This window comes from Centroberyx affinis, unplaced genomic scaffold (assembly GCF_046629955.1).
Source record: "Centroberyx affinis isolate AG114_WGS23_722 - 3 ecotype Tasmania unplaced genomic scaffold, CSIRO-AGI_Caff_v1 ptg001233l_1, whole genome shotgun sequence".
Lineage (NCBI taxonomy): Eukaryota > Metazoa > Chordata > Actinopteri > Beryciformes > Berycidae > Centroberyx > Centroberyx affinis.
In genome coordinates, this window is record NW_027279746.1 from 128041 (window position 1) to 141474 (window position 13434).

Consider the following 13434-nt stretch of genomic DNA (forward strand, 5'->3'; position numbering starts at 1 on the left):
TCTGGAGCCATGTGCCAATAAATGGCAATATTTAGAGCAAGTAGTGAAAAAGGTTCAATGTTGCCAGTATAATTATTTTGTAACTATTCACTAAACACAGGGAGATGGGTGTTAATGATAATAATTTTGGGAAAGATTTTAGTCTAGTTACAATAAAATGTTGGATGGTAAATAAAGAAATACAGCCTGCAAAGTAAAAAAAAAAAAAGAAAAGTGTGACAAATAGCCTTGGCCAGTGGCTAGAAGGTTGACTTAACTGAGTGGCGTGGCATGAAATCTGTGCTCCAGATCATGGCATCATGCTTTCTCTCTGGTCGCGGTAAAAAGAATTCCAATCCCAGCACAGGTCCTACAGTTGCCAAGTTTCTGCATTATTGACAAGGACGGTGTTGTGTCATTAGGATCTTGACCTCATTCCAAGAATAAACTTTGCAACAAGCCCCAGTCTCTCCCTCTGAACATGCTACAGAATACATAATCACCAGTTGCAGTGAAGATGAAAACTGTACGATGTCATGCTGCTGATGCAAGAACACACACAGAAAAAAACAACAATCTTTTACCTCCAGTCTGTTTTCTTGTACCGTGTCTCCTTTTCTGTGGTGTGATTTCTAACATTATGGGATTTATGTGTTGCTTCCAGCAGCATTTTGCACATGTGAAAAATCCTCAAATTGATTCACAGAAACCAGATGTGTTAGAATACAAAACCATGATGCATGTAGAAAGCCCCCAATTTTTCACTGAAAATGTTCCAGGTCACTCCATCATTGCAGATATTTTCCTTGTCGTCTTTGCACAGGATTTACAATTTAGTGAGATTGAGTGAGGCAATATTTCAGCTGTGTCTCTCTCCCTGATGGAATCCAGGGATAATTATAAACACACACACATTACACACAAACATGCTCCCGCTTGCATTGTATGAACCATGAATATCCGTATCGCTGCAGGCTGAGCCGTGTCTCATGTACTTAAGATCCCTGCACAGCGTTAGCTGACACAAACTGGCACGCTCCCTCTTAAAATGCAATGCAAAAATCATTCTCAGAAAAAATGGACCCGATAACTTTAACAGCAGGGTAGAAAAAACGTCTGGCGACAGTCGATATTAAAAACATGCAGAGGGAGACAAGCTTGGGGCCTTCCACAGTCAGGAAAAAGACTTCGGAGAGCTGCAGTCAGGAGATGAGTATGACATTTGTATTTTCCCCCAGCCCATTGATTTGTATATGAAAACATAGCGCTTTTATTCTCCCCCCTTCTGGGCTCTGCTTTTGAGTGATCAGCTGATGAAGAGACTAGCAGCTCGCCGCTATGCTGGCTTGCTAATTCTCTCCCCCCCAGCTGCAGCCGATCCTGATAGCCAGCCTGCAGATTGCAGTCAGGTAAATATCCTCCTCCGTGTCTTTCTCCTCCAGCACAGGATTCAGCCAGGCTACATCGCATGGGAAGAGAGGAAGAGATGGATAAAATGTGTGTGTGTGTGTGTGTGCGTGTGCGTGTGCGTGTGTGCATGCGAGGGAAAGAGAGCGAGTGTCTCTGTAAGTTTATTCGTGTCTGTCTGTGTTTGTGTGTGAGGGAGAGCAGGGGAGAGGGAGTGTGTAGGTGTGTGCTGTAACAGATGAGAGGGAATCTTTGCCAGATGAGTCAGGGAAGAGGCAGGCTTGTTAGGAGATAGCACAGGCATGGAGCATCACATGCACACACGCGCGCACTATCGCGCTCTTACACACACACACACACACACACACACACACACACGCTCAATCGTGCGGCTTTCAGCTGTTTTATACGTCTTTGAGGATTACTCTATATCCCTCAGTATTCCACTGGAACGATTGCAGTCCCTTTAGAGAGAGTAGCGGGGCTTTCAAAGCCTTCCTTTGAGCTGACCGATCATCAGCAGGATTTCTTTTGTTACCTCTGTAGTGTTGTCTCCTCTAACTCAATTCTCTACCATGTCTTTTGCTTTTATAGTGCAGGCATGTGTTTGGGTGGTTAGTGTATGTGTCCATTTATTGTATCAGTAAGAGCATTTTTCTTCTTTCTGTGTGTCTATCAGTCCTAACAGCTGCTTGAGAATCGTGCATTTAATGAGGATTTTTTTTTTTTTTTTTTTTTTTTTTTTTTTAGCATTAATAATGATTCTATATGATCCTGTTCACCTGGTCTCTTGGAGTGTCTGTGCATCTACAGTATATGTGTTAGAGAACTAATATGTGGAAAATGTAACAGGCAAGCAAGTAAGCAAGCTTCTATCTCTGTCCTTGACACTTCACAGATTTTCACAAGTGCATGTTGTATTGTATGATGTGATGCGTGTGTGTGTGCTGGCGTGTGTTTGATTCATGCATCAATATTCCGTTCAGATTGGCCAGCATGCCTTCCCTATTTCCTCCCTCTTCTCTCCAGCCCGGGTGCTGCTGCTGCTACTACTGCCATCGCTGCTCCTGCTGCATGCATACTTATGTTTCTGGCCTCTAATTGCCTTTGTGGAAAATACAGTGGTTGCAGCAGATATTTGAAAGGGAGCTATGAAAGGGATGAAAATAACTCCGTGACGCTGCAAACAGCCCCCTCAGACACCTATATGCACACAACTGCCACATACCTACCAACAAATTCACATCTAATATGTGTAGATAATGGCAAGTGAAAACTAGGAAAACAGTTTAATATTGATTTTTTTTTTTTATCTTGTTTTTAGATTGATGTGATTTATGACATGACATTTTTACTATTATTTAATGTTTTTTCACATTCATTTTATGTTTAAAATCTGTTAGGGTTTTTTTTTTACAGTCATCTTTGACATCAAACCCTCCAGATAAAATAATCTGTCCTAAATTTGCAGGGACGGCAAGATAGTTAGCTCATTCCAGTGCATGCAAATTAAGATGCTATTGTAATGAATAAATTAACTCTCTATGGGTTAAATATAAAACTATCCTCCATAATTATGAATCTTTAAACTGAGGCCATCATTACTAATTAGTTGGATTTTTTGAGTGTTTTAGTTGGAAGTTTTTTACTGTTAGACTCTTGCTTGCTGCCTTAAGTCCTTCAGGTTTTTGTCTTTGTGGCATAATACTTTAGATAGACATCAGATAATGAGTTGTGAAGCAGTTTCAGAGCATCCCAACTGTCAGGTGAAAGTCAGAGAAAGACTTCAGAGTACTGTCTTGAATCTACATTTCTCATTTATCTTCATAACCTTATTTCCTCCCTAGTCATCGCCCAATTCCCTCTGTTCTTGTGATGCTGATATGATGATAAGAATAGAGAAAGAGCGTGACAGTGTTTGCTTGTACAATATGCACAGTACGCATTTTTATACTATAATGTTTCATCCTCCTTACTCTACCCCTATAAGTTTGTTTGAGTTTGTTAGATGTCCCCACCCACCGCTCCCTCTTCCTGCAGCCTGCAGGAAGGAAGGCAGGAGAGAACGGCTCCTTGGAGGACATGGAAGAGGACATCAGTCTGAAGAAACGTAAAGGGGATCACCATGGAGAGAAAGAGCTCCAGACTGGCCAGGAAGCTGGGGAGAAGGTCAAGAGGAAGCGAGGACGTCCACCGGCTGAGAAACTACCTCCCAATCCCCCTGAACTTACCAAACAGCTGAACACATTGGTGGACATGGTCATCAACTATAAGGACGGGTGAGGGGGCTGAGCATAAAGTGGATGTGGACTTTGTTACATATGACACTATCATGCAACTATATAGACTACATATATACTGTATACTCTAATTGAAGAAAAATCAGTTGTGTTTTCATAAAAACCATCACAGAAATACTTGGAAATCAATATTGTATACTTCCCCTACATTTTACACTGTTGCCTTTCCCATCTTGGCACTAATAAGACATTGTTGAGGAGGCATTTGTTAGGGCAAGGAGAACACTTTCACTAGTTTCTTTATAAAAATGAGATAAAATTATTAACCTATACCTCATGCTTCCAGGTTGGGTCGACAGATCAGCAAAGGCTTTGTGCAGCTTCCATCTAAGAAGGAAGTGCCTGAGTACTATGAGCTGATCCGAAAGCCCGTGGACTTCAGGAGGATCAGGGTAGGTGTGCACTTGGAATGGAGTTTCAGCCGTGTGTCATTAAACAGCCCCAGAACCCATGTACAGATATATCATATTTGCAGTAAGAAAATCAAATAATGTTAGATGGAAGTACAACAGATACATAACAAATGAACAGCTAAAATTGGCTAAAACAGTGATGTTTATCACTTATTTTTTAGTTTCCTAACATCTGAACAAGCATTTCATGACAGTTACATGGCACATTCATGAATACTGATTGAAATCTTATGTTAGATTTCATAAGATGCTCTAATCATAGTTAGGCTAATTTTGACAGCAGTGCCAAGAGCATCAATGTCAATATACTCAAAATAAATTTCAAACAGTTTCTGACAATTGCAATTTTAACTGAAAAACATCCCTTCTGGTTAGCCCAGAAACTTGGTGTTTTGAGGCTATTTTTCAAACATACACTGCTGTTTCTTTGAGCTTAATACATTCTTCTCTAGACTTTACACATTAATTATCACCAGTATAATTACAGGGACAATTGGCAGCCTCTACTGGCTTCTGCACTTCATTTTACATTGTGTGCCACCAGGTCAGATTTAGCCAGAAACCTGCTGGATTGCTTTACACTTTACAACACAAAACAGGAAGAGGGCACTGTTCTTCGGGCTCAAATGGAGCTAAAGCTTTTAGAGTTTCTCACAATGACAGGTTGTGGAAAGAATGAAAGGCCTATGGAAAAAATCACTTCCAACATGTTTATCCTCTTCAGTGAAGCAAAAGAGAAAGCTAATGCACACAGAGGATGCATCCCAAAGCTTTTTCACTATTCCTCCTTTCCTGCCCTCCCTCACTACCACTCCTCTACTACCAGGAAGTAACTTGGAGGAGACGAGGTGAGGAATGGAGCGGAGGAGAGGAGGGAGCGAGGAAAAGCAGAGGCCATTTGGAACAGTTTATTTGCTACTCATTCATCAGTGGACATCTGCTATTGATGAAGTAGGCCTCTCATAACTGACATAGCACAAGTCCACAATATGCCTCATACCCACTCAAAGATTTTATACAAGCCCAGCACAAAATATACATACAGTAACCTGAAGCTACTGACATTAACTAGACAAAATAGAGCTGACTGTAATGTTAATTCTAAGTTATGTTAACTGTTATACTCACATTTACGAGTTGATAATTCCCCTCCCATGTTTTTCAAAATTTTGTCAATGATGTCATATTCTGGACGTGATCACAGTGAGGAGACCCCCCAAAATTGGAAAGATCTCTCATCTTCTCCACTATTGGGACAGCAAGCAACATGGCACAATGGGTCACAGAGGAAATGAGGGGATAATGGAAGAAGATGATTTATATTTAGAGTTTTGGAACGCATACAGTGTGACATCAGGGAGGAGGGGGGACAAGTGGCAACATAATTTTTGCAACAGGAAGTTTATGGGTTTATGGGAAATGTCTTAATTTTGAGAAACACTAGGACTAATAGTACTGCTGGCGTGAAATGAAGGCTACCAAATGTCTTGACCATGGTCTCATTTGCTGATGATAGTTATACCAAGGTATCACAATTATGTTGATGTTGATGTTTAAAAATGCCACACGTAGCACCATAAAAAGTGACATAAGTATTAAATTACATATTATGAGGGCTGACAGAAGGATTGAATCAATGTTAGAGTTCACCTTTGTGTTTTTGGGCCAAAAAAATAACATCTCTTTTTTGCTAGCTTTAGAAGTAGGAAATTTAGTGACATCCATTTTGTGACTGTACTTCTAGTTTTGCAAATTGTGAGTGGTATTTGGGCCTCTCACAATTTGTGTCAGTGTTAGGCCTAACATGTATGTAGATTTGAGTATCGTCAGCATAGATGTAAAAATTGCCGTCATAATTCTGGATAATTCAGAGATGATGTTGTGAGAAACAGCAGATTTTCTGTTTTAAATGGTATTGTGTAGCCCAATGAGGCAAGGCAAGGCAAGGCAGCTTTATTTGTATAGCACATTTCATACACTGGGGCAATTCAAAGTGCTTTACAGGGTGATAAAAATACAGTAAAGGTAAAAAGTGCAAAAATACAGACAAGAGATACAAAAGATAAAAGACTTAAAAAGTAAACTAGTGCAGTTCAAATCAAATGAGATAGAAAGATGAAAGAACACAACAAATACAACAAATACTTCCACTTTTAGATGCACATTGTGAGTGAACCCATATGTTTTTCTGTAATTTTCTTTTCCCCTGTCCTTCCTGATTCTACTCTTGATCTGATATTTACGTCAGATCTCACTGCCTAAGGCAGACGAGAATCACAGATTCTCCTCTTGGTCAAAAACCTCACCATCCAGAGATGGATGAGAATCATACAGGGTAAAGCTCTGTCCCCCCCACATATAGTGTTCACTCATGAGCAAGTAAGCATTACCTGGACAAGACGAATGAAAATTCGTACTTGCCCGTGTCAGCTCTGTTGGGATCCTGAACAGAAAGAGTTAAAATTAAGGTTATTTAAAAGCTGAGCTGAAAAGATACGTTTTTAGCCATTACAGGGTAGAGTAGGCAATGTAAAATAAGAAAGTTTTTAGCTTTGACTTAAAAGCGGTCAGAGTCGGGGCCTGTCTAATATCATCTGGGAGGTTATTCCAGGTCTGTGTTGCATGATAACAAAACGCTGCTTCACCGTGTTTTGTTCTAACTCTTGGGACAGCCAGTAGGCCAGCCCCAGATGTCCTAAGGTTCCTAGAAGGTTCATATGGCACAAGCATGTCAGAGATGTATTTGGGCCCAGAGCCACAGAGTGATTTGTAGACAAGCAGCAAGATTTTGAAATCAATTCTCTGAGTGACTGGTAGCCAGTGTAAGGATTTTAGAACTGGTGTAATGTGGTCGTATTTCTTAGTTTTCGTCAGGACCCTGGCAGCGGCGTTCTGAATAAGTTGGAGTTGCCGAAGAGCTTTTTTTGAAAGCCCTGTGAACAGACCATTGCAGTAATCCAATCTACTGGAAATAAAGGCGTGGGTAAGCCTTTCTAGGTCTTGTTTGGACATTAGTCCTCTGACTCTTGCAATATTTTTTAGATGGTAGTAAGCTGACGAAGTTACCGATTTGATGTGGCTATTGAAATTTAAATCTGAGTCCAGGATAACGCCAAGATTTCTGGCTTGACTCTTAGTTATGAGGGACAGGGAGTCAAGGTGAGAGCAGACATTCTGTCTTTCTTTCTGTGCTCCAAAGACAATTATCTCGGTCTTATCTCTGTTTAGTTGGAGAAAATTTTGCCGCATCCAGTCATTGATTTGTTCGACGCAGTGACACAGAGTTTCAACAGGTCCATAGTCACCTGGTGAAAGTGATATGTAGATTTGCGTGTCATCTGTATAATTATGGTAGGCTACTTTATTATTTTGTAGGATTTGGCCTAACGGAAGCATATAGAGATTGAACAGGAGAGGTCCCAAAATGGACCCCTGTGGAACCCCGTAGGTCATGGCCATCTGCTCAGACACACAGTTTCCAATGGAGACAAAGTACTTTCTGTCATGAAGATATGACTTGAACCACTTAAGGACAGTTCCAGAGAGTCCCACCCAGTTTTCTAATCTTTGTAATAGAATTGTATGGTCCACAGTGTCAAAGGCAGCACTAAGATCCAACAGTACTAAAACAGAGACTTTACCTGAGTCATTGTTCAGGCGAATGTCATTTAGTACCTTTATGAGTGCAGTCTCAGTGCTGTGATGGGGCCGAAATCCTGATTGAAAGTTATCGAAGCAATTGTTCAGCATTAAAAAGTTACTAAGTTGTTGGTGAACAACTTTTTCAATAACTTTACCTAAAAACGATAAGTTTGATATCGGTCGATAGTTATCCAGTACAGTTGCATCAAGACTGCTCTTCTTTAGCTGAGCCCAATGTTAGAGCCCCATGGCTCTAACACTGCCAGGGTTCGATTCCCACCGAGGTCACCCATACTCAAAATGAACGTACTTCCCATACTGAAAAGCACTTTCAATAAAACTGTCTCCCAAATGTTTATCAGTCTTGCCTAAGGTTTGGGAACAGTGACATCACCATTGCACTGTTAATGAAAAGAGATATTAGGAATAATATTCACACACACAAACGTGTCAAACAGGATGGTGCCATGCTATACGGTCTGTCGATCTGTCAAAAGCCTTTGTCGGTATTGCTTTTACAAAATATGTATAGTGGAAATGCCACGGTTCAGTTCTAGGCCTATAGGGCTATTTGCCATTTATATGAGCCCACACACGAATTAACCTGGTAAAATTCCTACAGTTTTGCTTATACTTAATGACTTTGCCAAACATGTGAAATCAGAAAGAGAATATCACACACTTTACTTACAAGTTTACTTTTGTACACGTTGCCTCTTAAATCCAAGAAGGCCATCATGTGCCATCTCCTGTCCTGTTGTAGCCAATCTTACTGAAATACTGTAATTATTCATCACAAGTTCCCTGTCACTCTATAATCTTCAGCATCTTCACCATGCTGTTGCTCTGAAGGTCATTTGTTATTTTTATACACTAGACAAATATTTCTCAACATTTCAGTAAGCATAAGAAGTAGCAAAGGAGCAGCTCATGGTGGCTGAGGCTCTTAGTGCATTAATTCTATCAAAAATTAATAGCCTACCCAGCATGGAGAATAAATGCTATGTATTACTCTAGGCTAACTGAAGGTGTGTCATCACAAAAACACTCGGTAAGAATGACTGGCAGCAAAATTGCAGCTCTTCTAGTGGCACTTGGTGATATCCTGTCTTGCCTTGATTTCTTGTCTTTCGGGTGTGTTTAGACCCATAGAAAGCCACATGTGTTAATTTTGCTTTTATCTGCCTAACAAATGGAGTGATCTAAGAAGAAGAAATTGTAGATTCACTCATTGTATTGTCGTAACTTGTGCTGTTTTTCTGTTTTATAATATTTGTGACTGTCTGATTTTGGTTGTTTATCTGTTTTGTTTTCTTCTTCTTTTTTTTTTAATTATGTGTTTTCTGTATTGTATATATTGATTTTGGAGCTCACTGGTAAAATGGGATTTCCCCTCTTTGCATGAAGCTATGATTCACTGAGTCAGTGTATTCAGAATACTGTTTTTTTCAGAAATAATTTATTAATGAGGACATTTACAACACTGATGGTACTGACCACCTTTGATTCACAGGAACGTGTGCGTAATCACAAGTACAGGAGTGTGGGGGATCTGGAAAAGGATATTATCCTCCTGTGTCACAATGCTCAGACTTTTAACCTGGAGGGATCTCAGGTGAACCCCAAGCAATTCTTCCATTCGAAAACAATGGCATATTTTTTCTGCATACACCTGATTTAGACATGAGCTGTTATTATAGTTCATAGTGTAAAAGGGTTTGAATCTTATAAGGTAAATAACAAGCAACCCTGTCTGTGTCTGTGTATTTGTGTGTATGTACGTGTGTTTATCACTGCAGATCTATGAGGATTCAATTGTCATTAAGTCTGTTTTTGAGAGCGCAAGACAGAGAATTGTCACAGATGAAGAACAGAAAGATCCAGTTGCTGCCAGTCACAGTGATAACGGTGGCAGAGCTGAAGACCAGTTTGTTCCATCAGCAGGTGAGAGTTTCAGCATAAGGAGGTCTGGGTTTTTACAAGTGGTCAAATGGAGGCAAAAAGAACATAGGAACAAAAAATCATGGTACTCGTTTGAAAATAATTATTTGCTGGTTCTCCCTTACACAATAATAAACCTGACTTGTTACTTCCGAATTGCAGAATCAGCATTTAAAAATCACATTTCAATCATGTTTTATATGAAATTCATCCAAAGATATCTTTTTTTTTTTTGCCCAGTGAAACCTCCACCGATACGGCTGAAGCAAGGGAATAAGGACGGCAGAAGCAGAAATGCCATGGTCAAGAGGCTCCACAGTGATTTAGACAGTGACGAGGATCTAGAGGATAACACTACAAAAGATGAAGGTTGAACTGGAAGGCCCTTCGTTTTTTTCGTATACTTCTTCATATCTGTTCTTTGCCACATCCCTTTTCATTAGCGGTTTATTCGTTTTCTAAGCATAAGAAAGGTCTTTGAAATTTTAATGAGAAGGGCTACTCAAAGAGAGGTACTTATGGAACAATGCTTTCTTTTAGATGACTCATGCCACTCATGCAAGCTCTCATGTCTCTTGCTGCACACTGTGCTGTTTTGTTTTTTTTCTTTTAATTGAGTTGGTCTTTTACAGTATCTATTGTTTCCAATTTACCTGCCTTAGTCCCTGTGATCGCTTCAGTAGATATTATGTCCAAACCTGTTTCACTGACTGTTTTTAATCAATATATTTGATTGTATGAAATGCCTTCATATGTGTTGGAGCATGATTTCTCTCTCCTGAAGCTGGCTCTCACAGAGCAGCACCTGCTGATGACAATGTTTATGTGTTCAGGGCTGGAGCAGTGAAGCACAGGGGGAAGGTCTTTTCAAAGAATACTAGAATAATGAACACTGTAAGTTTGTTTTAAATCTCTGAATGTGTTTTTAAAGATCGCACTTCTTTAATAAAAATCATTTGGAAGTCTTGATAAGTCAGAGATAGGCTACTTGACGAATACGAGTCCTGATAGAGAGCCTTTTGTCTGTCCTTTCTGATAGTTTGGGTCTACTCCAGGGTACTCAAGTTGAACATTTGTATCACTTGTGCTACAGTATATTCATATATTATACAGTTTGTGTGGAAAGTCCCAGATCATTAAAAACTAGAATGCTTTTCATTTTCTCTCCTGCTTGTTGGGGAGGATGGAAGACATCATTGTTACGACAATCCCTGGCAAGATGTGTCACATAAACCCTTGGCAAATAAATTTTACCAAAAAAAGACCCCATGGCTGATGTATGTTGAACTCTTTCAAGAGCAGATACTGTATGCTGCTGCATGCTGAAACCTTGAAAGGATTAGGTGTTATTGTTTACATTTCATTTCTCATGTCAAATATGAAAACTGAATGTAGCAGCTGTGAATATTTACTAGTGTTTCAAGTTTAAGTTAAGCATCAGCAGCCTGATGTGGTAGCACAGTGGTTGCTCTTGTCTTTCACGTCTCAATGAAATATATTAAGTGTGAGGAAGGTAACTGACATGTGAGAATGGCAATGTATCCATTTCTATTGTGTGACTACTGCAGCTCTATTCATAGTATTCTGTTACATCACCACACGCCCATCTTGATAGGAAAATAACAGGTGATTGTAATAAATTAACAGGTGATTTTGTAAAGATTGTATTGTAAAGCGCCATATGGGTAGGAAATGCATGTGACATTATGAGAATAATATGAATAACTGATGAATTTTGAAAGACAGATAAAGACTGCTGAGAAATTAATTTGGTTTTCAAGTCCTATTATTATTAGTAGTAGTAGTAGTAGTAATAGTAGCACTATCTAAGCCAAAATAACAATTGATATAGGGTGGAGTAAGATTGCATCTGGAATATACTCAAATATAAATATAAATATATCAAGTAGTGAATTCATGTACAGAATTTAGTTTAGAAATCTTCAAGAGGAGTAATAGAAGACACAGTTTGCTACTCACATTCCCTCAGGCATGTTGGTAAAAAAATGCCCCTGATTACAAATGTACAATTACATTTGGCTTTAATCTAGACTTTAAATACAAGCTTTGTCTCTAAGACTATGCTTATTCAACATGGGAAGTTAAAAGCTTCCTAAGTCATTTGTCGCAGTGATCAATCAAACTTTAAAATTGATTCTAATATCAACCGGAAGCCATGTTAAAATAGGAGTTACACGATCTCTCCTCTTATCTCTAGTTAAAAGCCTAGGTACTGCCAAAAAGCAGTTACAACAGTTAATGACATAAAAAGACATTTTCTCCAATTCAGAAAAGGGCAGAAGAGACCTCATCAGTAGCAGAACATGATACAGGATATCAGTTGTTGGGCTGGCATTTGCTAAATTGCATTTACTGAATTACATACAGCAATGTAGCTTCTGAATGTAGTTATAGGTACTACAACACAGAGTTATTCCTTTCAGAGAAGAATAAATGTGTTGTTGACAATGTGCCAATAGGTGGTGCAAGAGAACTGTTTGGTTCCCATGTCTCTATCATTCTGGTGATACCACCTTATGATAATACCATCACTGTTGCTTTAACTACATAAATAAGGAAAATAGTGTCACCATTGGTGCCCCATGAAAGGTGTCATCTGTTTGTTTCTCTTTATTCTCTATATATTTATTCTCTATATATTCTCTATATATCTCTATATATACCTTTTTTTTTTTTTTACAATATCTGCAGATGTATGGGCACACCACGCTGCTCGTGCTGTAAGGTTGGCCTAAACTTTAGATCACACCCTGCTATGAAGGTTTATATTGCATTTTACCCTTTCACATTTTCCAATGATTTATTATGTGAAGGGGTATAGATATTCCAATCACAGGCTAAAAGGCTATTGCCTTGCCCATTATGAAATCCACGTTAGTCAGAGTTTGTCTTGCCAGAATTTGCTTATTGCATTACTTTAAATTCAAAGTAATGAACTAAACTTTTTGGCAAACAAGCTCTTTGATCAGTTTATCTAGTAGTTGGTGTGCATTCGCTAATGCTTTTAAGGTATAATACTTATCTTGTTTGTACCTTCCATTAAAGATAATGATCATTATCACCTTAGAGTGGCTTTTTCGACTTCACAATATAATAATAATAATAATAATAATAATAATCATCATCATCATCATCATCATCATCATCATCATCGTCATCGTCATCGTCATCATAATCATAATCATAATAAATAGTTTAGTCTAAATTTTCCTTTCCATTCCATTTGTGCCTTATTTCATAAAATAGACATTCACCTTGTAGAAAAACAAAAGCAGGAAGCACTGTTCACCTTGTAGAAAAACAAAAGCAGGAAGCACTGCACAATAAGTGTCTTCTTCCTAACGGTCAGACTCTGTAAGTATCTTGGTATCCAGGGTGTTATTACATGGCATTTAATGGCATCTTGGATGGATTTTAGATGTAGGGGAGAACCGCGGGGCGATTGTAGCAGCTGTTCGGTTGTAGCACGGACCCTTATTAGTGTTACACAGGAGCTAGGGACTTGCTACTTGCTACTAGCGCCTAAGAAATTCTTTGAAGAAAATCAACGCTGTGCGTTCTGCAGAGTTATGGTCAAAAACGTGATTTCCATATCGGTAAATAAAACATTGAAACTGGGAAGTGTTTTTCGTTTTTGTCATAGAGTTTATTTATTTAACGCTGCAAACTTCTGTCATCTGTTAGACCTATCAGGAGACTAAACATCAGAGATTGTTTCATGTCGCATGTTG

At 39.0% G+C, this 13434-nt stretch overlaps 1 protein-coding gene across 1 annotated transcript; it reads left to right on the plus strand.

The window, feature by feature from the left end:
* Positions 1–1292: 1292 nt before the first annotated feature.
* Positions 1293–10056, plus strand: LOC139648635 (probable global transcription activator SNF2L2). Its single transcript, XM_071524816.1, has 6 exons — positions 1293–1388; positions 3442–3665; positions 3973–4078; positions 9255–9356; positions 9541–9685; positions 9923–10056. The coding sequence occupies exons 1-6, from the start codon at positions 1293–1295 to the stop codon at positions 10054–10056; spliced, it is 807 nt and encodes a 268-aa protein (XP_071380917.1).
* The last annotated feature ends 3378 nt before the right edge of the window (positions 10057–13434 follow it).

Bases quoted from the DNA above. Each gene is read 5' to 3' on its own strand.
- LOC139648635 (XM_071524816.1), top strand. From the start codon at position 1,293: ATGAAGAGACTAGCAGCTCGCCGCTATGCTGGCTTGCTAATTCTCTCC. The intron at 3,666-3,972 runs GTGAGGGGGCTG...TCATGCTTCCAG, and splicing joins GTCATCAACTATAAGGACGG to GTTGGGTCGACAGATCAGCA. The intron at 9,686-9,922 runs GTGAGAGTTTCA...TTTTTTGCCCAG, and splicing joins CCAGTTTGTTCCATCAGCAG to TGAAACCTCCACCGATACGG.